Source organism: Aulonocara stuartgranti, assembly GCF_965226115.1.
Source record: "Aulonocara stuartgranti genome assembly, chromosome: 18".
Lineage (NCBI taxonomy): Eukaryota > Metazoa > Chordata > Actinopteri > Cichliformes > Cichlidae > Aulonocara > Aulonocara stuartgranti.
In genome coordinates this window covers 557,368-582,500 of record NC_138954.1, presented here as the reverse complement: position 1 = coordinate 582,500, position 25,133 = coordinate 557,368, and the positions used below count along the sequence as shown (strand labels likewise).

The following is a 25,133-nucleotide window of genomic DNA, read 5'->3' as shown; positions in this document are numbered from 1 at the left end:
TCGCACAGACTCGCACTTCCTTGTTCACGTTTCATCTGGGAAGCTTCTTCCGCTCTAAGAGCCATCAGTGGAGAGTGGTGGGTAGTTACAGTATTTTACAGCCGCTAGGACACATTTCCCAATACTTAGGTCACTTTTGCAAAACTCTTCACACAACCCTCCTAACTGACCGTCAGCTTGGCAAAGCAGTTCATTTCACATTCAAAATGCACTACAACTACCAAAACACTTCATTCAGGTCTCAAATAAACTCATTCTTCCAGAACACTAGCAAAGGTTGACAGCCGACAAACACACTTTGTCACCCACAAAACAATGACCTAAAAAACACTAACAACATGTAGCATTACACAGTGTTTTCTTGTGTAAAACAAGGACACATCTCTGTTTATAATTTCAATATATGTTACTGGAATGAATCAGACATCATGCAGAATTCGTTAATATTTGTTTATGTATTTTTATTTTTTTGCACTAAGTAATCCCAAAATACAAGAATTTGTATACACACCATCCACTGATACACATACAATAGTAATGCTAATCTACTCGGTCTTCTCCATTTGGCCACAGGTTCTCATCCACATCACATCTTATGTCATCTAGGGCAACACACCTAGGAAAGAATCTTCTGGCTGCCAGAATTGAAGGAGTTGAACAATTGAAGGAGTAACACCTGTGTAGATGTTCATCTACAATGAGGATTAGCTGTGGCTGGTTAAACTGCATTTTTAGATTTAAAATATGTTTCAATAAAATATTGCTGTTGGATTTTGCTCTTTTCAAGTTTTGCATTGTGTTATTGTTTTGGCCATAAGTTTAACAGTTTTGAAAACAGTATGTAAGCACATGCAAAATGTCCTGTACGTACAAAGATTTTTGGCAGTTGTTGTGTCTGAGTGAGAAGATAATTCATGAAATTTGAGAGATGTAGTCATTGAATGCATTTTGTGCCAAAACAATGATAACTGGTCCTCAGTTTAGCCCACATAGACTTCTGTTGTGCTCACTGTGTGAGGAGTTTTGCAAAAGTGACCTAAGTATTGAGAAATGTGTCCTAGCGTCTGTAAAAAACTGTAAGCCCTATGGGAGGGTCCTAGACCTGCTGTTGATCCTTTGCCTAATCACACGAGCCCAGGTGTGTGTCCACAAACACAAACCTGTTCTCATTATATTTGTAATTACACTTCCTTCTATTTAAAGATGACTGACTGCACCTTCAAACATCAAAATAAAAGCTAAACACTTCCTGTCACCTCACCATTTTCGGGTTCGTTGCGGATCTCCTCCTCCAGGTCGTCGGGGGAGGCGTAGTCTGGCTCCGCCCCCTCTCCTGTGGGTGGCGGCTTCAGTTTGCCGCAGCAGCAGTTGCAGCAGCAGCAGAGACAGCAACAGCAGTAAAAGCCGGTGATGATCCCACAGAGCACGAACAGACCCTGAACACAAACACGCCGTCAGCTCACGCCTCCTCACACCACCTCTATTCACACAGCTAGAGTGGAAGCTCCGCCCCACCTTGGCCCACCAGGTGGACAGCATGAAGTATGTGTTGACGTTGTCCTCTCCAAACTGCTGGGCCACGTAGAGTCCCAGCGAGCCATATGAATCGTAGATGTTTCTCTTGGTGAGGTCACTCAGGACGGCGTGGGCGCTGTTCAGCTCCTTGAACTTCTCCGCCGCCTCCGGGTTGTCCGGGTTCTTATCGGGGTGGTACCGCAGCGCCAGCTTCCTGACATCACACGCAGGTGTTAGTATTCACGTGCTGAGGTCAGAGAGTCTAGCTCTGCCCTCTGATTTCATCAGCAGTGCCATTAGTGCGCAAGCTGAACGTCACGCTTGCATCTTAAATCGTGTGATCAAACGTGCAGGTGAGTGGGCGGAGCTGGTGTAGGCTCACCTGTATGACTTCTTGATGTCGTCATGGCTGCAGCCTTTCTCCAGCCCCACGATGTGATACAGAGACTCTCCAGAGGTGGACAGAGCGCGCTGCCTGCCGTCAGACATCCTAAAACCATCACCTGTCGCAGGTGAGCAAACCACAGTGTCACACACGCGGTCACAGGGAAAGATAAACGCCAGGAAACATGCTCCGTAGGGCAAAGGTCAGTGAAAACCTTTCAAATATTTTAGTGACAGCAGTGAAAGTTTATTAGTTCATGGATCAGAAGACGTGAGGAAAAAGTGAGAATCGTTTTAACGTTTCCTGCGGGGTTAAAGGTCACTGTTTCCTGCTCGTTGTTCCTGTGGTTTTTTATTAAGCAGAAAAAAGTGTCTGACTTTTAACTGAAGAAGAAGAAAGTGAACAAATAAATAACATAAACGTGTCGTTACTGCTGCACTAAAAAACTCCAGAAACACACAAAACAATGTCGGCTATGTGCCGAACACGGAGTCGAATGAGATGAAATGACGAAATGAAACCAAACGTAGATGCAGCTCTATAAAAATCAGAAACAGAAAAATGTAATTTAAAAATAAAATGTTCACCCAAAGAGAAACAGTAAAAATTCTACAGAAAGAAGAAAAGTGGTCACTTTATTAGTTCAGTGCACAAACCCAACCTCACCACTTCGGCTGCTACAATAGAAACATGTCTCCTTCATGTCAAAATAAAACCAAATAGAAACAGGTCTGCTTCACGTCAAAATAAAACCAAAATAGAAACATGTCTGCTTCACGTCAAAATGAAACCAAATAGAAACGCGGCTGCTTCACGTCAAAATAAAACCAAAATAGAAACATGTCTGCTTCACGTCAAAATGAAACCAAATAGAAATGCGTCTGCTTCACGTCAAAATAAAAACAAATAGAAACATGTCTGCTTCACGTCAAAATGAAACCAAATAGAAACGCGTCTGCTTCACGTCAAAATAAAAACAAATAGAAACGCGTCTGCTTCACGTCAAAATAAAACCAAATAGAAACAGGTCTGCTTCATGTCAAAATGAAACCAAATAGAAATGCGTCTGCTTCACGTCAAAATAAAAACAAATAGAAACATGTCTGCTTCACGTCAAAATAAAAACAAATAGAAACGCGTCTGCTTCACGTCAAAATAAAACCAAATAGAAACAGGTCTGCTTCATGTCAAAATAAAACCAAATAGAAACATGTCTGCTTCACGTCAAAATAAAACCAAAATAGAAACATGTCTGCTTCAGGTCAAAATAGAAACACCTCTGCTTCACGTCAAAATAAAAACAAATAGAAACGCGTCTGCTTCACGTCAAAATAAAACCAAATAGAAACAGGTCTGCTTCACGTCAAAATAAAAACAAATAGAAACATGACTGCTTCACGTCAAAATAAAACCAAAATAGAAACATGTCTGCTTCAGGTCAAAATGAAACCAAATAGAAACGCGGCTGCTTCACGTCAAAATAAAACCAAAATAGAAACATGTCTGCTTCACGTCAAAATGAAACCAAATAGAAACGCGTCTGCTTCACGTCAAAATAAAAACAAATAGAAACGCGTCTGCTTCACGTCAAAATAAAACCAAATAGAAACAGGTCTGCTTCACGTCAAAATAAAACCAAATAGAAACATGTCTGCTTCACGTCAAAATAAAACCAAAATAGAAACATGTCTGCTTCAGGTCAAAATAGAAACACCTCTGCTTCACGTCAAAATAAAAACAAATAGAAACGCGTCTGCTTCACGTCAAAATAAAACCAAATAGAAACAGGTCTGCTTCACGTCAAAATAAAACCAAAATAGAAACATGTCTGCTTCAGGTCTAAATAGAAACACCTCTGCTTCAGGTCAAAATAAAACCAAATAAAAACTTGTCTGCTTCACGTCAAAATGAAACCAAATAGAAATGCGTCTGCTTCACGTCAAAATAAAAACAAATAGAAACATGCCTGCTTCACGTCAAAATGAAACCAAATAGAAACGCGTCTGCTTCACGTCAAAATAAAAACAAATAGAAACGCGTCTGCTTCACGTCAAAATAAAACCAAATAGAAACAGGTCTGCTTCACGTCAAAATAAAAACAAATAGAAACATGTCTGCTTCACGTCATAATAAAACCAAAATAGAAACATGTCTGCTTCAGGTCAAAATAGAAACACCTCTGCTTCAGGTCAAAATAAAACCAAATAAAAACTTGTCTGCTTCACGTCAAAATAGAAATGCGTCTGCTTCAGGTCAAAATAAAACCAAATAGAAACACATCTGCTTCAGGTCAAAATAGAAACACGTCTGCTTCAGATCAAATTAAAACCAAATAAAAACTTGTCTGCTTCACATCAAAATAAAATGCGTCTGCTTCAGGTCAAAATGAAACCAAATAGAAACGCGTCTGCTTCAGGTCAAAATAAAACCAAATAGAAACGCGTCTGCTTCACGTCAAACTAAAAAACAAATAGAAACGCGTCTGCTTCATGTCAAAATAAAACCAAATAGAAACGCGTCTGCTTCATGTCAAAATAAAACCAAATAGAAACGCGTCTGCTTCAGGTCAAAATAAAACCAAATAGAAACACGTTTGAGTTTCAGGCCATCGGCGCGAACATTTCCACAGACGGTTCGAATGCCTCGACCTGCCACGACGTGCCTGTTATTACATCAGCAGGCCAGAACCACTTGATGTGAGCCCCTCACAGATATGAGGTTTTCATGGGACACTGGTGACCCTGTACCTGATGATGTCACACAGGTGGGTAGCGGCAGGATCGACATATACAGAAGGAAAAGAGTGAGAGAGCTAAAGAGCCATTACCTGCCTGCCGAAGCCTTGCAGCGTCCCGACCCAGTTGCTACCTGCTCAGGTGTTCCTACTTCGACCTGCAGCTCGAAGCTTCTACCTGCTCAGGTGTGCCTGCTGACAGCCTCCATCAAACATTCAGCAGCGGCTCGGATCGGGTGACTGCGAGCCTCCACGCCTGCTCGGGTTTCTCCGACACGCTCTGACGGATTCATTGTGACGTGGAGGGAGAGATGTTACCATGGCGACCAGGTGAGTCAGGAGGGGACGGGGCAGGTGCTGTAAGTGGATGCAAAGGCTGACTTCTTTTTGCTGGAGCTCCAGCTGTGTGAGATGCACCTGGTAGAGGAACACCTGACACACCTGGTTCCAGAAAATGGCACCAACACAAACTCTTCACTTTAGCTTTGAGGTAATGTGACCTGTACAGGTGTGCCCTACCTGCCACCCTGTGACAGCCGTGACAAGTCTGAATAAAAGAGAAACCTTTGACCTTTGACCTCTGATCTCTGATCTCTCAACGTCTGCTTTAAATCATTAGGCCGTCAGACTGAAACAGCCTTCGTTCCTTCGTTAAATCAAAGTGCCTTCTCCTTTCCACAATTAACAAAGTGCTTACCATGAACAACACTCGGACCCACAGTGGGCCCTGTCCTGTGCGGTCCCAGTAAAAAGTGGTACTGGATAACGTTTTCTTTCTTTCACACGGTTTAGGGATGAAAACCACCTGCGAGCCAAAATGCATGACTCTGCAGACTGAACTAGAACTCAGGAAACAGCTTTGATGATGAAACGTCACTGCAGAAAAACTCGGGTAAAGCAGCAGGGAGAAAAAAGTCATCCTGAATTCAGGAACCACACAGGTACCACATGACAAAGGACACTCACACAGTGTACACACATCAGGTAACCAGCGAGACAGAAGGACTATCAAAATAAAAGAACTAGCACAGATACTACTGCGCACTGGTATATGTGTTTATCTTCTGTCCCTCAGACAGACCCCGGGGGCGACTGGCGTCCTCCTATCCATGTTCTATGGAGAGCATCCTGTGCTGCTGCTTCCGTGTGATTTTCCAGCTGAGACTGACCCGAGGATCCTCGGGTGGTCTTTACCCGCTCTCGACAAATCGCACCGCTCTCGCCGTCTCAGAAAAGCAGTAAATATCAAAGACTCGTCACAGCGCGTTCATAATCTGTTCACACTGCAGCTGTGAGGCAAACGATACAGGAGCATCAGAGCAGAGACAGCAGTTTCTACCCTGGAGCTGATCAGCCGATGGCATCCTGTGTAATACTGTTTATGTGCAATATAGCTTCTTTCTTATGTTGAATGACTGTGTTCAAGCTCATTTTTTATATTATTCTCGTAATTTAAACTTTTAACGACTTTTTGACCGCAGTGTAACAGTGAGCAGGTCAGTGTGAGCATGACAACAATGGTGAACTCCATCACTGATGCATGCTCCAACATCCAGGTAAGGAAACTTACTGAGGTAGCAACTCTGTCCGAATTCTCCGGATCACCAGGGGTACAGCTGGCAGACAACACAACCAAGCCGTACTTCATCAGCCCGGCTGTCGGTGCACAGCTCAACACAAACCATTCTGCCAGCAAAGACACCCACAAATATCTCTGGACCGAGCTGACCTTTGAATAAGGATTCTAAGCTAGCTACCATATGGCTTTAGCTAGCAAGTGAAAAACTGAATCAGTGTGAGATTTAAATACAGTGCAGAATGATATCAGCAGAACCCCACAGCGCCTCTACCGTGCCTAGTGACAACCCACCCCCGTTTACCTAAATCATACATCTGTGCTCGCTGCATCTCAGTGTGACGTTCACCTGAAGCTGCTCAGGTAAGGTAATGGAAATCATGCCGCGTACAATAAAAGACACACAGACTGGTTTGGAGGATAATACTCGTGTTTACTGACAGAGAACTGTTAGTGCAAGCTTTACAACAGGAAGACGCTCTGCGAACAGAAACCCAGGCGTACGAAACTTGAAACGCTACAGTGGGGTGGAGCCACCAATCACCACGCAGTTCCCGCTCACACAGGCATCTGCAGCTGGGAGTACTCGTCCTGCCCCTCCTTCTCCTCCAGAGTGGGCTCCACGTCATCAGCGTCTAGCTGCAGGAGCAGAGGTCAAAGGTCAGGACGATGGCGCAAATGTTTTAATAGAGCTAAAAGCTTTAAGTTTGGAGCAGAAATGGTTAACGACGTCACACCGCCTCTGCAGGTGAGTGCTACCTGTGTTGTTATCACAGCTCAGTGCATTAAAACTCTAACAACCAATAAAAGTATTTTTATCATCAGCCTGAAATCTGATTGGCTGCTGAGAGAATTCTGGTTGAAGATGTGCCGTTCATGTGTAGGTTGGGTTCAGCGATCAGATCGTGTGACTCACGCTCTGCAGCTCTCGGCGGGAGAAGAGGCGGGGCAGCAGCAGCATCCTCACGGGGATGGTCAGCAGCAGCATGAAGGGGAAGGCCAGCGCTGCCGCTGTCGCCATGACGACCCACAGCAGAGCCAGACATGTCAGCTGGACGAGAGTGAAAAGGTGCATCCTCAAAGTCCGCACCTGTGAGACAGCAGAGGACAGGTGAGAAGCTGGGACGGCGGTTCAGACCGATAGCGCCGACGTCGGAGGCTGAAGCTTGACCTGGAAGCTCACCTGAAGGATTCGTCTGTGACAGCGGGGGGAACGTCCAGGTTTCTATATCCTGTTGTGTTTGCCTCATAAAGCTGAGTACACACCCACTCTGATCACCTACAGTATAATACTGACCGCTCTCGCTGTTGTTTGCTCGTTCCAACAGTCGGAGGTCAAACCTGTGGCTCAGCTGAGAATTATCAGACTATCTGGATTTGTTTGGCACAGTTTATAGATGTGAAATTATTTTGTACCTTTATTAATCGAGTATGACTGTCTGCACAAAGCTGGTTACAGTTTGGATATTTTCGTCTGTCTGTACATAATCTGTTCATAACTACTGGGCGACCGCTCAACGCAGTGAGCTAAACCGGCACCCGTGAGCAGACACGCCGGCAATACCTGCATCAGCATGCAGTTTTCCCTGCAGTGTCTGTGAGCCACAGGGAATGACTGACCTTGCGGACGTAGTTGTGGTTGGGGTGGTATTTTGGGGGCATCAGCAGCAAGATGAGTCGCTCAGTGAGCTGGATCCCATTCAGGGACATCACACCCATGTAGAGGAAGATCCCGAACAGGACTGCCAGCGGGATCTGACGCAGAACTTCGCCGATGACGATGGACAGACCTGACAGAGCAGACAGCAGGTCAGACGTCGCAGCAGCACACTGCGAGCAGCAGAAGCGGCACTGATACGCTCTACGGTAGTCGTACCTACTAGAAATGCCACCAAGAAGCCCGTCACCCTCTGCTCCTTCACCTCCTGGATGCGAGGCTTGTCTCCAGGGGCAACGGCTTTACTCATGACGGTCAGGGCATTGGTGTGAGTCACAGACCGAACTGTGGCGGCCGACAGCCAGGGCAGGCCGAACAGAGCCGAGACTCCGCCCACCACCACGATGATTAAAAGATCCACGTGAAAACCGGTTCCCTTCACCAGCATCCTCTCCTTCTTACTCACGATCAACCTGCAGGATAGCGCAGGAAAATGAAGGTCAGGGAAGGAAAACGGAGCAACCTCAAAGACTCAAAGACGAGGCTCAGAGTCAAGTAAGAATAGAAAAGAATAGAAAAGAGAGCCTTTACTCAGGACCAAGAGTCAAATAAGAATAGAAAAGAATAGAAAAGAGAGCCTTTACTCAGGACCAAGAGTCAAATACGAATAGAAAAGAATAGAAAAGAGAGACTTTACTTAGGACCAAGAGTCAAATAAGAATAGAAAAGAATAGAAAAGAGAGACTTTACTTAGGACCAAGAGTCAAATAAGAATAGAAAAGAATAGAAAAGAGAGACTTTACTTAGGACCAAGAGTCAAATAAGAATAGAAAAGAATAGAAAAGAGAGACTTTACTTAGGACCAAGAGTCAAATAAGAATAGAAAAGAATAGAAAAGAGAGCCTTTACTTAGGACCAAGAGTCAAATAAGAATAGAAAAGAATAGAAAAGAGAGCCTTTACTTAGGACCAAGAGTCAAATAAGAATAGAAAAGAATAGAAAAGAGAGCCTTTACTTAGGACCAAGAGTCAAATAAGAATAGAAAAGAATAGAAAAGAGAGCCTTTACTTAGGACCAAGAGTCAAATAAGAATAGAAAAGAATAGAAAAGAGAGCCTTTACTTAGGACCAAGAGTCAAATAAGAATAGAAAATAATAGAAAAGAGAGCCTTTACTTGGGACCAAGAGTCAAGTTACAATAGAAAAGAATAGAAAAGAGAGCCTTTACTTAGGACCAAGAGTCAAATAAGAATAGAAAAGAATAGAAAAGAGAGACTTTACTTAGGACCAAGAGTCAAATAAGAATAGAAAATAATAGAAAAGAGAGCCTTTACTTGGGACCAAGAGTCAAGTTACAATAGAAAAGAATAGAAAAGAGAGCCTTTACTTAGGACCAAGAGTCAAATAAGAATAGAAAAGAATAGAAAAGAGAGCCTTTACTTAGGACCAAGAGTCAAATAAGAATAGAAAAGAATAGAAAAGAGAGCCTTTACTTAGGACCAAGAGTCAGTCAAAATGAACGTCCACCCAAGCTTCTGTCGCCCACCTTAAAGCTGAGAAATACAGTAAAAACCAGGACAGGCTACTTCTCATCGCTAGCGTTTCACTGCCGTCCTTTATCATTTGAAGTTCAATGACACTGTCTGTCAGTGCTTGACACTTTATCGGTGGACCCCCATAAAAGTTAGTCAAGATTAAGAATTAACTCCCACGTAAAGTTTCTAATAAAGCCCAAGTGGTGTGTCTAAAATCTGAAATCATCTACGCTGTTATCTGGGACTCCATGAAGATGAGAATGAAGACGAGTATAGCTGGCAGGATGCTGGCGCCCATCATCCAGGCTGGAAACTGCCCATCTGACCCCAGAAGGGAAATCACCCAGCCTCGCTTCTCTGGGCTGGACACCGAGAATCCGCTGGGCACGTTCAGTTTCTGTGAGCAAAGGATGACGGCAGTTATTTAAAGCCCAGTACAAGGTTCCTTTTTTGAGGCTTAAAATGTGCTCTCCCCCACCTGAGTATAGGTGTCCTGCACACTGTAGTCCACCAGCACCATGATGAGGATGGCAATGGGGACCCCAAAGTCTCCGATGATCCTACGGAGCTGAAACACGCAAAACATCATGTGAGAGCTCAGTAGGTACCAGGAAGGAAACATCCAGATGTAGAACCAATGGGGCAAGTGTGGGTGCATCTGAGCTCATTCAGAACACCTGGATAGGAAGTGAAGCTGAGACACCGGTGGAGGTCTTTGGTGCGTTGTTTTGGGTGTACATCGATGGTATCTGACACTGTGATGGTCTATAACAGCTTAACATGTGTACACCTGTATTTACAGGTAACTGTGCTCATAAACACCAGAGCCTATTAGTTAAAGAAGGTGGGTCGTGTGCACGCAGTGACCCAGGAGCTCTTTTCAACCTTTTACTTACTTTACAAAATGTTTTTCTTTACATTTATACTGTCAGCTAAGCCACTCCGAGCCTTAATACAGCACAGAAGGGCTGAATTGTGGGACATTGAGTTTTTACATCCCCAAAGCTGGATTTGATCCCAGCAGACATACAGTGGAGAACGTGAGTGTTATGTGTGAACGCATAATGACAATGAAGGACTCTTCTTTGTGGATACCTTAACTATTTACACCTCAGCTTATCTAAACTGTATACTGAGCTGAACTTGCATACCTGCACTCTTGCAAACATGTGCTGTGTTTGTATGAATCGTTGCAGTTACAGTATCTTCCATCATTCTGTCCAATCAGTATATCTCAGGCTGTGAGGATGAATACACCTGGGCAAGCAGCCAGTCTGTCACAGACTTATGCTCACCTTACCACCTGCAGCCAGTTTAGAGTAATCACTTATCACACTGGTTGTGGAGAGAAACCAGCACATTGAGAAACTGGAGAAAGGACCCCCGAACTATGATCCCAGAGTGCTAACCAGCACACCACCGAGCTGCTCCGTGTGTACTTTCAATCTTTTAGATCTTAGCCTGCAGAACCTCGTATGTACTGTAATGTGTATATACCTGTATGTACCTGTGTTTGTGTGTACTGACCCTTCCAGGGAAGAAGGAGCTGTTCTTGAACTTGCGAAGGTAGAAGGCGATGAAATACGTTCCTGCCATGAGGACCAATGACAGCAGAGCAGTGTTCGGTTCTCCAACAACTTTCCCAGGATTCCCGGAGGCCATAGTGTAGTTGCAGTGAGATGGAGATTCAGTGTTGTTTCCATGGTAACAGTTATGGAGTGGATGCTCCTGAAAGATCTGAGAAAGACCACCAAAGAAGACATTGGCTAAAGTGTCTGTAACTACTTGATGGGCAGCAGGAAGCACTGAGTCTGTCTTGACCTCACAAGACGGAGTCTCCCATCTTCCACCCCTCACACCCAAACTGTTGAGATTGAAATGAACTGATCAGTGTTAGCTCCTGAAGTGCCTGAGCTGTTTCAGACTCTGTTTCCCTCTGCCAAGTGTGTTGAGTATCTACAATGGTGTGAAAAAAGTGACACCTCCCCCACCCACCCCCCGTAGTGATTTCTTTATTAAATAGGTCCTGCTTGACAAAGTTGAGTTGACCAAAAGATCCTCAAAGGCCAGACATCATGCTGTGATCCAAGGAAATTCAGGAACAAATGAGAAACACAGTAGATGTCTCAGTTGGGAAAAGGTTATAAAGCCATTTCTAAAGCTGTGAGACTTCAGTGAACCACAGTGAGAGCCATTATCCACAAATGGCAAAGACAAGAACAGCGAGCCTTCCCAGCAGTGGCCGGCTGACCATCCAAGAGGTCACAAAAAACCCCATAAGAACATCCAGAGAACCACAGGCCTCACTGGCTTCAGTTAAGGTCAGAGTTCATGACTCCATCATAAGAAATAGACTGGGCAGAAATGGCATCCATGGCAGAAAACCACTGCCGAGCAAAAAGAACGTAAAGGCTGATCTCAGTTTCCCAGCAAACATTGTGAAGATGCCCAGAACTTATGGGGAAATACTCTGGACTGACGAGAGTTGAACTTTTTGAGTCCCGTTACATCTGATTTAAAAGTAACACAGCATTTCAGAAAGGGAACATCATACCAACAGTAAACTGGGTGGTTGAAGGGCAATGTCTGGGGCTGTTTTGCTACCTCAGGAACAGGAAGTAAATGGAACCATGAACATCCTGAAGGAGAATGTCCGGCCATCTGTTGGTGACCTCAAGATGAACCACACTTGGGTTCTGCAGAAGGACAATGATCCAAAACACACCAGCAAGTCCACCTGTGAATGGCTTAAGAAAAACAAAATGAAGACTTTGGAGTCCTGACTAAATCACGACCTCAATAAGGTGCTACCCTCCAGTGTTGACGGAATTACAACCATTTTGGCCATAAAACACTCATTGTCAGTTATCACAAATGATGATGGCAGTTGTTGCTGCTGAGGCTGGCCCAACCAGTTATTAGGTTTAGGGGCAATCACCTTTTCACACATGGCCATATAGGCTCCCCTTAATCACCATTCATTTAGAAACTGCATTTTGTGTTTACTTGTCTTTGTCTAATATTTAAATTTGTTTGATGATCTGTTTCGGAGACCAAACAACCAAGAACATACAGGCGCAGGTATAATCTTCAAAAGATGGGCTTTATTATATCCCAAAAAAGACAAAGTTACCCCCAAAATTCAAAATATTGGAACCAACTAAGAACTAAGTCGGCCCATGAACTCGACTAAACAGAATTCTACTAAAAAATAATCTCGTAAGCCAACAAACTGACCTGCCCAAATAAGAGACAGCTCTATTAATATAGCAGCTGAATGAACCATTTTAAACATCAGAGGTGAAAATGACAAAGCTAAACTTAACAGGAAGAAACTCTATCCCCCCTGTGTGGTCACAACTAATGGTTAAGTCCAGTTTGTTGGCCTCTGCACTTAAACCAGCTCCACCCTCAGCCTCCTCTGTTACTCAAAGCAGGAAGGACCGGAGCAGCAGCCAGCTTTCTCAGAAAGACAGAAAGTGATTATTACAACATATACCCATAGTACCATGACAAACAATACAAAGTAAATTTGTTACCAAAATTGAACACTTGTGTGACAAACATTTAGAAAAACAGGGAATCGGGACGGGGGCCATGCTGGATGGATCGTGTGGACCGATCACAGTACATCTACATGACTCAAAGGTCCTTTTGTACTAAGCAAGTATCAACTCTATCTTCTGCTGAGCTACCTAAAGAAAAATGGAGAACTATGAAGAAGATTCTGCCTTCGTTTCAGTCCTCATTTTCATATCCTTTGAAAGAATATCTAAATGAAAGAATCTACGAATTACCTGAAAAACTTCTGAACTTACCTTGATCAGCTTGGCGAAGGTCTCATAGATAAAAATGAGAGAGATCAGGAAGGAGAAGATCTCCTGTGTGAAGCGTGAAACAAAGCGAACGAGTATGCTTCCCTCGAAGGCCACGGTAAGGACAACGATGAGCACCAGCCAGAGACCGATCCATGCCCGACCCGTCAGATACTCGATCCCATTAACTTTACAAAACTACACAGGAACAAAGAGGAGACAGGTTTCAGGAGACAGTCTGAAATACTTTGGTCTGATGTTGCTACAGTGGACAAAAAGACTGTTATCATAGATTAGACTGGAATGAGTTAATGACTGTCCCCATCTCAGCTCAGCCAATGTCAAGATGCTGGAAAACTGAACAACTCTCAGTAATGATGCACAAGCTTCTGCTGAGTTCTTTCACTTTTGTCAAATTTCTACAAAATTAAAATGTAGATCTAAATTAGGTTCTGTACATATAGGCACTGTCCACTGCAGAATTTGAAAGGCTGTTTGCAAACAGGAGATCACCGGATGTAAGTAAAAGCTTTTTTTTCAAGCTGATGTGTTCAAGGTCATTTTGATCGTTTGCATAACTGAGGAGGAAAAGACAATTTCAAGAAAGCTTTGAGTCAAAAAGAAGTAAATCTACAAAACCTTGAGTTTAAAACGTTTCATTTAAATACAGGTTATATGCTGATGTGTCGACTTTGTGTCAGGCAATCTCACAGTGTAGAAGGCCTCTTCGAATACAAGCAGCGGTCCGGAGAAGCCAATCACCAGCAGCGGCTGAGCTCCCAGCACACTGAACACAATGCCCTGCAACGCAGTGGCCACTATCAGCTCCGACACACCGATCAGACCCTCCGTTTTCTCACCTGCAGGGATGAAGATCACAGATCCTCATATGGATCAAAGGTAAGGCGGCCTTTCTTCAGCCAAGCCTCGCCAGGTTCAGACTTACCAAGCAGTCCACCAAAGGTGATGGCAGGTGACAGTGCAGCAAAGTAGATAAAGATAATGGCAGCCATACACTGAGGGTTTAGAGCATCTCGGATGTCGCTGAAATACTGAGGATAGCGCCGCATAACGTCTTTGATGAGGCCTCCAAACAGACGACCTGACCTCCTCAACGGCTCATCACCAGGTTTGGAGGGAACAAGAGAATCTGCAGGAGAAGAGCAAGATTCTTTAACATTTTTGCACTGACATTAAAGCTTTTAGGAAACATGAATATTTTAATATTTAGGGAATAATAAACATTTACCATAAAAGCAGGCAACATGCAAATTTAATGCTCCAGGAAAACGGCTGATTCAGGCAAAACTCCCATCAAAAACCTGTTCTTTCAGCTCTTTTTCAGCTTTTATTACTCAGCTCTAACCTGCTCCTGAAACTGGACTCAGGCAGCTGGGGCTCACCTTCGTCCTGCTGAATGCTGGTCTGTTTCTCCTGAAGTTTGCTGCTCTGCTCCTCCCTCTTTCTGAGCATTTCTCGTTGGAAGTGAGCCACTGAGTGGAGCAACTCGTCACCGCTGACCTCAGAGGGCGGGAGGACGATGCTGCTGTCCAGAAAGCGGTTGATGGCTGTCAGCAGGTCTTGACGGTCGTCTGCCTGGTACGCCGCCTCATGGAAGTTCTAAAAGAACAAAAAAGATTGGACCTCATGATAATAGATGATGCTGATTAATATCTGGTGCCATCAGGAAGTATCTTACACAGTCTGCTGGCACTCACCTTGTCAGACATGAGTGTTGAGATAGAGCGTCCAATCTGATGGTAGTCAATGTTGGCAGTGGGCGGGCCCAGCAGGAGGAAGAGGAACCTAACTGGCACAGGAACCTCCAAGACAGATTCCAGCAGAACTGCCTCCTGCAGTCGCACAAACGCCATGGATGGCTGGTCCAGGAAACCCACACTGCCTGCAGACACATGAGAGTGATGCACTGAACCCAGCGAACATGCTCCTCCACACGGCAACACATGACCAAGAAGGTTATGCATGTCCATGTTCAGTCCTGTGAAAAAGGTTTTGGTACTAGGGAAGTGTAAGTCTTTGATTTTCATCTTTCTCCTTGTGCTACCCAACTAGTCTTTAAAGATACAAGGAGATACAAGAAGCCATGCAGAAAACCCTCCCTGAGTTTTCTTTGTTGCTAGTGTTTGCACCGGTGTGATCGGTGTGATGCATACCTACGAGGACCACAGTGGCCTCAGCTCGCTCTGGGATCTTCTCCATTAGCTTTACCTCATGCTTGGATCTGGAGTGACAGAGCTGTGGGACTTCTCTCTGGACAAGCACAAAGTGAAGTCAGTGCCATACCAACAGGCTGACCTTCATGTCCAGCACATACATCTGACACCAGGCACTCTGAGGTGGAGGCTTCAGCTGTCTGATTGCACAGCATCTCCACCTAAAGTTCAGTTTTTACCTTGTTCTTCTCTCCATCAGCCTCCTTGTGATTGGTCAGGTTGACACAGGGATCAGATTTTCCATTGTGTCTGTCGATAAGGTTGGCCATGTTTGCTGCAGAGATGTTCCTGCTGAATAAGCTGTGATCTTTCTCATCGCTGGGGTGACTGAGGAAAGAAGAAGAAATGTGCTCAGGAAAAGGCTGGCTGGCTGGCTGGCTGGCTGGCTGGCTGGCTGGCTGGCTGGCTGGCTGGCTGGCTGGCTGGCTGGCTGGATGGATGGATGGATGGATGGATGGATGGATGGATGGATCGGTGGGTGGGTGGATGGATGGATGTTTGGATGTTTGGATGGATGGATGCATGTTTGGATGAATGGATGGATGGATGGGTGGATGGTCGGTGGTTTGGATGGACGGTGGATGGATGGATGGATGGTTGGTTGGTTGGTTGTTTGGATGGATGGATGGATGGATGGTTGTTTGGATGGATGGATGGATGGATGTCGTCCTCATCACTGATGGGGACGACAAGGAGTACAGAGGACTGACTCAAGACTTTGTGGACTGGTGCCAGCTGAACTACCTCCAGATCAACGCCAGTAAAACCAAGGAGCTGGTGGTAGACTTCCGCAGGCACAAGCATTCTCCACTGCAACCACTGAACATCCAGGGTATGGACATTGAGGCTGTGGACAGCTACAGGTACCTTGGTGTTCATCTGAACAACAGACTGGACTGGACTCATAACTCAGACGCCCTCTACAGGAAAGGGCAGAGCAGGCTGTACCTGCTGCGGAGACTCAGGTCGTTTGGGGTGGAGGGCCCACTCCTGAAGACCTTCTATGACTCTGTGGTGGCTTCTGCTATCTTTTATGGTGTGGTCTGCTGGGGCGGCAGCATCTCTGCTGGGGACAGGAAGAGACTGAACAGGGTGATCCGAAGGGCCAGCTCTGTTCTAGGATGCCCTCTGGACCCAGTGGAGGTGGTGAGTGACAGGAGAATGGCGGCTAAGCTGTCATCCCTGTTGGACAACGTCTCCCACCCCATGCAGCAGACTGTGACAGCACTGAGCAGCTCCTTCAGTGGGAGACTGCGGCACCCACGGTGTGGGACGGAGAGATTTCGCAGGTCTTTCCTCCCCACTGCTGTCAGACTCCACAACAAAGACTTTAACTGAACAAACACACACATCCACACATGTGCAATAACACTAAGTGCAATAATCTTTTCTGGCATCGTTGTATTTTTACTCAGTTGTATATAGTATTTGTATTCGTATTCTATTTTTATCTTATTGTATATTTATTTTATTTTATTCTACTGTATATAGTATTTTATTTTATTCTATTCTGTACAGTTGTGTACTGTATTTATTCTTATTGTATTCTAATTTTTGCCTCATAACTTTTGCACTGTCCACTTCCTGCTGTGACAAAACAAATTTCCCACGTGTGGGACTAATAAAGGTTATCTTATCTTATCTTATCTTATCTTATCTTATCTTATCTTATCTTATCTTATGGATGGATGGATGGATGGATGGATGGATGGATGGATGGATGGATGGATGGATGGATGTTTGGATGGATGGTTGGTTGGGTGGATGGATGGATGGATGGATGGATGGATGGATGGTTGGTTGCTTGGATGGATGGATGGATGGATGGATGGATGGTTGTTTGGATGGATGATGGATGGATGGATGGATGGATGGTTGGTTGCTTGGATGGATGGATGGATGGACGGATGGATGGATGTTTGGATGGATGGATGGATGATGGATGGATGGATGGATGGATGGATGGACGGATGGATGAATGGATGGATGGTTGGTTGGTTTGGATGGACGATGGATGGATGGATGGACGGATGGATGGATGAATGGATGTTTGGATGGATGGGCGGATGGATGAATGGATGGACGGATGTTTGGATGGATGGATGGATGTTTGGATGGATGGACGGATGTTTGGATGGATGGACGGATGTTTGGATGAATGGATGGATGGATGGATGAATGGATGGATGGATGTTTGGATGGATGGATGTTTGGGTAGATGGACGGATGGATGAATGGATGGACGGATGTTTGGATGGATGTTTGGATGTTTGGATGAATGGATGGATGGATGGATGGATGGACGGATGGATGAATGGATGGATGTTTGGATGGATGGCTGATGAATGGATGGATGGATGAATGGATGGATGGCTGATGGATGGGTGGATGTTTGGATGAATGGATGGATGGATGGATGTTTGGATGGATGGATGGATGGATGGATGGATGGATGTTTGGATGTTTGGATGAATGGATGGATGGCTGATGGATGGATGGATGGATGTTTGGATGAATGGATGGATGGATGTTTGGATGGATGGATGGATGGATGGATGGATGGATGGACGGATGGATAGATGGATGGATGGTTGGTTGCATGGATGCACCTGTGACGGAGCAACAGAGCTCCCAGAACATTGGCTCGGTCTTCAGCTTTAATCTGATCTGAGATCACCATCTGTTCCACCACCTGCTGAGCAATCCCTGGTAAAGTCTTCTGCTTCAGATCCAGGAGTATGGCCCCTGAAACCACACAAACGTGAGAGGGTTGGGAAGTCAGCGATGGGCGGCGTCTGTTTGCTTTGTCTCGTGTTTATTCCCTTTTATTTTTCTTCCATCTCTGTAAATCAGTAACTTGTAGATGTTGAATATGGCCACAGAGTGGAGCCCCCTCCTGCTCCCTGAGCTGACAGTTTCAAACACTGATACAGATTGTTATCATATGTAACCAGTGAAATTCTTTTTATGGAGGCCTGACATATATATATCACAGTGGCATAGTCCTGGAACCAAATAGTTTTGACAGCAGCGCCCAAACAATATCATTGGCATTTACACCAAGGTGACCCAGAAAGTGAAGTTTTTTCCCTGTTCATCAAGAAGTCCAGCACTGCTGCCATGCATACCTATCACAAAAAGTCCTTCAATAAACCTTCTTGTGCAGCCATCAGCTGATTGATCTTTAATATAACTGCAACATGGGGAAAGCTGTTATTGATAACTACTTTGATTCTGTATGTGAATGTTTCATCTTCAAGTTATTATGAAAGCTAACTGAATTTAATCTAAGGCTTCAGATTAGCAGATGGTGGGACTTGAGTACATGTGTAGCTCCTGAATGGGCTTCAATCAAGGTAGAGTGGAGGAGGCGGCCCTGACTTGGCCATATACACTCACAGACAGGAAGCTGTCCACCGGAGGGCAGCAGAAAGCCTCCGGCTCCTCCTCACCTTGGGCCATTGTTTTTCTAAGCTCCAGCAGAGAACGGAAGGACAGGGAAGCAATGTGAGGTCTCCCCCAGCGCTCTGTCTCCTCCTCCACCTCCTCCTCAAACTTGATCCATCGAGCCGTCTCCCTCCACTGCAGCTCCTGGTTCCTGTCGATCACCAGCTCGTTCAGCTCCACGAACACCTGGAATCACAGAGGACAGCGAGTCTAAAGAGGACGGCGCCATGGCGTGCGCTCACACACAGAGACTCTAGCCAACGATGAAACATGTCAGCACTGAGCTCCTGAACATTTTCACAGAGAGCCGGACTGATGAAGCTCCACAACAGTTACAGATGCTACTTCTTCTTCCAGCTGCAGTAATCTTCATCAGCACATATATCAGTACATCACTATAATAAAGCAAGTCAGAGCACAAACTGAGTCACTGAACACGGTCAACAGAAGCTAAGTCAGTTAAAACCAGAGCCAGTCCAGAGTTACTCTCACATCTGTCACATCTGTCGACCTTCATGTTCACATATTAAACCTAATCATATTAAACCTAATGCTGTGATTAAACAGGCCCAAAGCAGACTAGAAAACTGAAAACAGGACCAAATGGCTCACATGACCGTTTTTTAATTTGGCACAAATGTAGTTCAGCTGGTGTGTTTGGTAGAAAATCAAACATAAAACAAGAGAAATCAGAATAAAACTAAAGAAAGAGACAAAACAAAGTTAATCCAAACTGAAGCTGGCACGTTAAATCACTCTACCTTATTTTGTCGACTCTTTAGGTCCAAACCCACCATCCTGAAGACTGGAGCACACTGAGTGGAGAGAGGAGCTCGCCTCAGAGTTTACCTAGCTCTACCTGTCTGACTCTGCCTGTCTGACTCGTTCTCATTAAGACAGAGTCCAGTTTGTCACCTGTTCACAATGGCACCTGGATTAACGCACTCAGACTCTCGGCTCATCTTTCGTCCCTCCTGTCAGCCTCACTCTGGTTGTTTTGTTGTGAGAATCACATCATGTGGACCACCTGAACTGGCTCACATGAACTCACCTGAACCTTCTTTAATCAGGTTTAATCCCACAAATACATGACATTCCTGTAAACCTTGCGCTCTGTCGCCAGCTTCAACCTGTGTGTGCGGGATTGTTCTAGCAGAGTCGGATAAACACGAGTCAGAACTTCCACAAAAACGCAGCAGTGACCGAATCCGCGAGGAGCCAAAGTAAGAAGTCAGTGAAGGAAGTGCGAGCTGAAGTAAATCAAAAGAAAAGCACGAAAACAAACTCATCAGGATCAGCTGCCAGCAGTTTAGTCTCAGTTTAAGTGAAGCTGAAGACGATTACATTTGAAACATCAAAATTAGTCAAATCAGAGGAAGTGAGTGAAAAGGGTCAGAGGGACAGGTGTTTAAGTTGAAGCAGCAGGATGTGTGGTTAGAGCACAGTTCAAAGGTCAGGCCTCAGAGGGTCAGAGTGGTGATGAGGATTGGGCTCAAAGTGTTTATGTTTCCTATAATAATGACTGCTCCTTAGCCCCGCCCTCTGACCTCATGAGGTGTACGGTCCGGTCGCAGGTGCTGGTTTGACCAGCTGACCGTCGGATCTTTGGTGGCGTGGACGATCGGTCCTCTGGAGCTCCGCCTCACCAGGTGCCGTCGAACGGCTGGAACGTCATCTAGTCGGTGACCTGCGGTGGACACAGATGTCCCATATTTAATGCTGGCTGTCACAAAGCTCTCACACCAAGCGCCACCCTGAACCAAACAAAAACTGGACTTTAAATAAAGTGTCACAGTGAAGCTGAGGTGAGGTCACAGCAGCTGTCAGAGCTATAAAGAGAAAAAGAGGCAACAGTTACAGTTACACTGATTATTACTTTCTTCTGACATCAGTGAAGAAATACGAAATCCTTCTGACTGGGCTTATATCACAGTTCTGCTCTGAGCACTTAAAGCACTTCACTATCAGCCTCTTTGAGCCGCTCACACATTCGTGCACGCTCTGTTTCTACATTATTACGTTTTCTAACAGTTAGTTGTTATGCTGATGGAGCAGCATAACAACTAACTGATGCTCAGTGTCCCGGAGCCGGGCATCCTACTTTCTTACCACCTACTTCCTGACCCACAGGAAGCTCACCCTAAACTTCAACGACCGCCATGTTGGGGACTGTCTGTCCTCACATTGTGGCTGTATGACCCAGAGTCCCCACAATGATGCAAATCCAGAACACCCTCACACACACACACACACCCTCTCATGGGAACTTTGCGCAGTCTAACAGGATTTCAGGCTCGGCTGAACATCAGCGAGAAATCATTTACAAGAGAGTCTGACTGTCATTCGATCGCCTGACACACACACACAGGTGTGCCCACTCAGCAGGTGAGCAGAGTTTAAAGTTTCAGTAAAAATTAGATTTTCTGTGAAAGTTTCACACCATTTATTTTTTCTGGGAAAGAATCATCAAAAGCAGCCAATCACAATCCAGCGATGAACTCAGCTGGCTGGCCCCCTCTACCTGCCTGGTGAGTGAAGCTGTTAGTGAGGCAGGGTTCTGCTGACAGCGAGCATGTTTACGAAGGAGAGCGGCGCGGTCTGCTAACCCTGACCCACTCGTGCTCCCACACACAGGTCATGTGACCCCCCCCACACCACACCACCCCCACCCCGACTCATGCAGAAGCTTTATTCTGCAGTTTTCTTCATGGACCACTGATAAAAGGTCACATTTTTATGTCACCTGTGTGAAAAGTTTATCCTACTGCACGTTTTACATGCAATTCTTCATACCGCCTGCAGGGGGTGCACTGCTCGAAAAAACAACACTTTTAGATAAGATAAGATAACAGATAAGATAAGATAACCTTTATTAGTCCCACACGTGGGAAATTTGTTTTGTCACAGATGGACTTCAGTTTGAATTATTTTTACATTCCTCTAATCAAAGACAAGCATTAAAGGAAAAAGAACAAATCCTCTCTCTCTCGTGGATTGTAATGAGTCTGAATGTACGACACACACATCAGAATAAGAATCATTTATTGACCCCGAGGAAAAGAAAACCTGACCACAAACGGTCTGTGAACCACGTGTCCGAGAGAAACTCGACAAGAAGAAGTAACACACAAAGAAATTAGCGTTCTGTTGCTTCAGAGTCAAGTCACATTCAAAATGAGCTCTGACTGACTTTTGATGCCATCCAGGTCCACAGACGTCAACGTTTCGGACTCGTCGGCATCTGCAGCGCTCATCACGGTGCCGTTGCGATTGGACGAGATGGTGGTCGGATCACTGTGAGGGGGGAGGTGCCACAGGTTAACACTAATAAAGTGCAGGAAAACACGTTACCTGACAGGTGTGCCACTCACTCGCCATCAGTTTGACTGTAGGCCTCCTCCTCCTTTCCATGCTCTTCGTCCTGTTGGTCTTCATCTATGGTACTTGCATTGCTGGGGGCGGAGCCTCGCCTACACTCCTTCCTCCCCTCGGCAGTTTTCTTCCTCCTGCTGTCGGTGGGTGGTTTGGAAAGAGGGTGATGGACATGGAGGGAAGAGTGGCGGTGTTCTGCGACAGGAAGACAGTTTGGACTTTTAGGAGGAGATCAGAACACGAGAACCTGCTCAAGAACCTGAAAATCAACAGTCACATCTAGGGATGGGTATCGAAACCCGGTTCTTGTTGAGAACCGGTTCCCACTGTTTCAAGTCCTTGGAATTGTTTGCCATTTTTGCAAACGATTCCCTTATCGATTCCAGTCGCCCCGAATGACGTCACCACGTTGTGGAGCGTCATTTACCTGGCAGGAAACACGGCGCCTAAACGGCTCAAACGCTCAAAAGTTTGGTTATACTTTACGAGAACGGATGACGACAGGGCAACTTGCAATACTTGCAAAGCAGATATTTCATTTAAGGGAGGAAACACTACGAATATGCAAAAGCATTTGCTCACAAAACACACGATGACCTTAAATGAATGTCGTGTTTTTAATTCACTCCGGACTCGTGAATCTCAACCCAGCAGCAGCGGTAACGTTTGCACGTCCTCTCCCGTTAATGCAGCAGGTAAATAATCAACAACAGTGCATATTATGTTAGCGCGATCTGCCTTATTACAAACCTGCCATTACTGTGCATTTAGTGACCATGATGAGAGAGACAGAGTCTGGCTCAGATGCTGGCAGTTCTCGCTGCAGTCTGCCGGCAGCGTCTCCTTTCAGGCAGGATAGACGAATGTCACCGAGCAGTGACTCAGTTTGTGGTCAAAGGCTTGCACCCATTTGCCACAGCAGATGATTTTCAGTAAGTGAATGTGTTTAATTGTAGGCAGGGACATTACTGGATATTCTTGTGTAATTGCTACAGAATAATTTATGTTATACTTTGTTATTGCTACAGAAGAATATTTATTTTATTATTTTACATTTACATTTTGTTTTCCTGGGGACCCTGTGACACCCCATTGAAGAGCCGCAGGCTGGATCTCTTAAGATCTCACTGCTGGGTTTGTAAGGCCATATTACTCCTACATTTCTATCTTGTTCAAAGAGAAGATATAAAACAAAGTTCTAAGCTAATCGACCTTAGTGTTCTCCTTTTTAAAAAGAATCGATGTGAGAATCGATAAAGAATCGAATCGTTAAACAGAATCGAAAATGGAATCGGAATCGTGAAGATCTTATCAATACCCATCCCTAGTCACATCAGTTGGCTTCATCTCTGATGGTCTCCTAGCCTCCTAACGTCAGCCAACATTAACGTCATGCTGCACAAGCCCAGCTTTGGGCTTTCCAACAAGAGCTTTCCTTTCAAATGAATTCCCTTAAAGAGATTCTTTGTTGGCGATGTCACACTGACCTGATTTCACTACTGACTACAGAGATGTCTGTTTTTAACACGGAAACCTTTGTATTATTATTATGCACAGTCTGGGCAATGAGCTATCCAAAGCTTTTAACTCTTACAGGGATTAAATGTGTAGTTGAACTGTTCCTGGCTCTGGTTCTGTCCAGTTTGGATCACATTGGATGTATGTGGCTCTAAATTGAGAACAGATGGAGCTCTTTAACCACCTGAGGTCTACATCCTCATCGATGATACCAAGTAACACAGTGGAAGTATGTCATTGTTGCACTGTGAAAGATGTTCTCTGAAATCTTTAACCTCCTAGGACCTGGCATCCACATATGTGGACATCACATTTTGGGTTGTCTAGACCAAAATACAAAATTTTGCTCTACAAGGGCCTGATTTCCACTTACGAGGACATTATACCGCCTCTGTTCTATCGAAATTTAAAGCAAATATCCTCAAAAGTGGATCTCATTTCTCTCAGAAACAAAAATCAGGTAAAAAATCTGGTAATTCTTTGTTTTTACATTAATCAGGTCCCAAACAGCCCAAATGGCAAAGAGAATTTAAAAATGCATGCCATGAAAGAGTTCGGGTCTTAGGAGGTTAAAGCACAGGGTCAGAGGTCATCATAGCTTGGGGCTTGGACCTTAAGGGGTCAGTGAACCGGAAACCTGCGTCTAACACTGTAGTTAGTTGACACTGAGTTGTTTGCAGGCCTGCCAAGAGATTCAACCTTTCACCTGGGTCTGCTGCTGGGGCCTCCTAGGAGCCCCACCTAGGAGGTGTTCCTGGTCAGATACCCTAACCACATCAAATGGTTCCTTTAGATGCAGAGGAGTAGCAGCGGTATCCTAACCCCGACCCACCACCCCAAACGACCATGCACCTCACCCTATCTCTAATGGAGAGCCCAGCTACCTGAGAAAGTAACTCATTGCCACCACCTGTACCGGGGACCTCATTCGTTCCATCATTACCCACAGCTCGCAGCCATAGTTGAGGCACTGAGATCAGCTGGTAAATTGTCAGCTTCATTCTTAGCGCTCTCATCGCCATAACCGAACAGCACAGCAATCACATAAGTGATGATGATGATGCTACATCACGCTGTTTCTCAATCTCCCTTCACTCATGAACAAGATCCCAAAACTAGAACTCCTCGACCTGGGGCAGTAACTTGTTCCTCACTGTATTTGACCCTTTTCCGACTACAGACTATGGCCTCAAAGTTGGAGGACGGATTCTGATTCCAGCTTGTTCACACTCCCCAGTGCAAATTGGAAGTCATTGCTCAGAGCTGAAGAAACCAAAGCAGACATGAGATCCTGAGACCGCTGGTCCACAACCAGGATGAAAACTAACAGGTTCAACCTCTCCAGC

At 45.1% G+C, this 25,133-nt stretch overlaps 2 protein-coding genes across 14 annotated transcripts in view; both read right to left on the bottom strand.

Moving 5' to 3' along the window:
- LOC309694688 (dnaJ homolog subfamily C member 5-like) overlaps nucleotides 1-2,016 on the bottom strand; it is a 2,453-nt gene extending 437 nt beyond the window's left edge. The window contains exons 1-3 of the mRNA XM_082514901.1: nucleotides 1,898-2,016; nucleotides 1,516-1,729; nucleotides 1,262-1,436 (exon numbers count right to left, since the gene is read on the bottom strand). Coding sequence (XP_082371027.1) covers nucleotides 1,262-1,436; nucleotides 1,516-1,729; nucleotides 1,898-2,004 — 496 coding nt within the window. The 5' untranslated portion in view covers nucleotides 2,005-2,016. The remainder of the gene's footprint in view (nucleotides 1-1,261; nucleotides 1,437-1,515; nucleotides 1,730-1,897) is intronic.
- Nucleotides 2,017-6,622: 4,606 nt separating this feature from the next.
- slc4a2a (solute carrier family 4 member 2a) overlaps nucleotides 6,623-25,133 on the bottom strand; it is a 40,279-nt gene continuing 21,768 nt past the window's right edge. For 12 of the 13 annotated variants that reach the window (XM_082514255.1, XM_082514248.1, XM_082514253.1 and 9 more), the window contains 19 exons: nucleotides 22,269-22,464; nucleotides 22,088-22,191; nucleotides 20,445-20,584; nucleotides 18,903-19,083; nucleotides 18,060-18,195; nucleotides 15,630-15,777; nucleotides 15,391-15,487; nucleotides 14,935-15,119; nucleotides 14,620-14,836; nucleotides 14,163-14,366; nucleotides 13,928-14,076; nucleotides 13,220-13,414; nucleotides 10,929-11,138; nucleotides 9,880-9,969; nucleotides 9,632-9,798; nucleotides 8,087-8,340; nucleotides 7,831-8,000; nucleotides 7,127-7,300; nucleotides 6,623-6,849 (listed from right to left, as the gene is read on the bottom strand). In XM_082514255.1, coding sequence (XP_082370381.1) covers nucleotides 6,769-6,849; nucleotides 7,127-7,300; nucleotides 7,831-8,000; nucleotides 8,087-8,340; nucleotides 9,632-9,798; nucleotides 9,880-9,969; nucleotides 10,929-11,138; nucleotides 13,220-13,414; nucleotides 13,928-14,076; nucleotides 14,163-14,366; nucleotides 14,620-14,836; nucleotides 14,935-15,119; nucleotides 15,391-15,487; nucleotides 15,630-15,777; nucleotides 18,060-18,195; nucleotides 18,903-19,083; nucleotides 20,445-20,584; nucleotides 22,088-22,191; nucleotides 22,269-22,464 — 3,098 coding nt within the window. In that variant the 3' untranslated portion in view covers nucleotides 6,623-6,768. Of the gene's footprint in view, nucleotides 6,850-7,126; nucleotides 7,301-7,830; nucleotides 8,001-8,086; nucleotides 8,341-9,631; nucleotides 9,799-9,879; nucleotides 9,970-10,928; nucleotides 11,139-13,219; nucleotides 13,415-13,927; nucleotides 14,077-14,162; nucleotides 14,367-14,619; nucleotides 14,837-14,934; nucleotides 15,120-15,390; nucleotides 15,488-15,629; nucleotides 15,778-18,059; nucleotides 18,196-18,902; nucleotides 19,084-19,658; nucleotides 19,701-20,444; nucleotides 20,585-22,087; nucleotides 22,192-22,268; nucleotides 22,465-25,133 lie in introns of those variants that run through there. The other variant, XM_082514252.1, reaches the window with a different exon arrangement.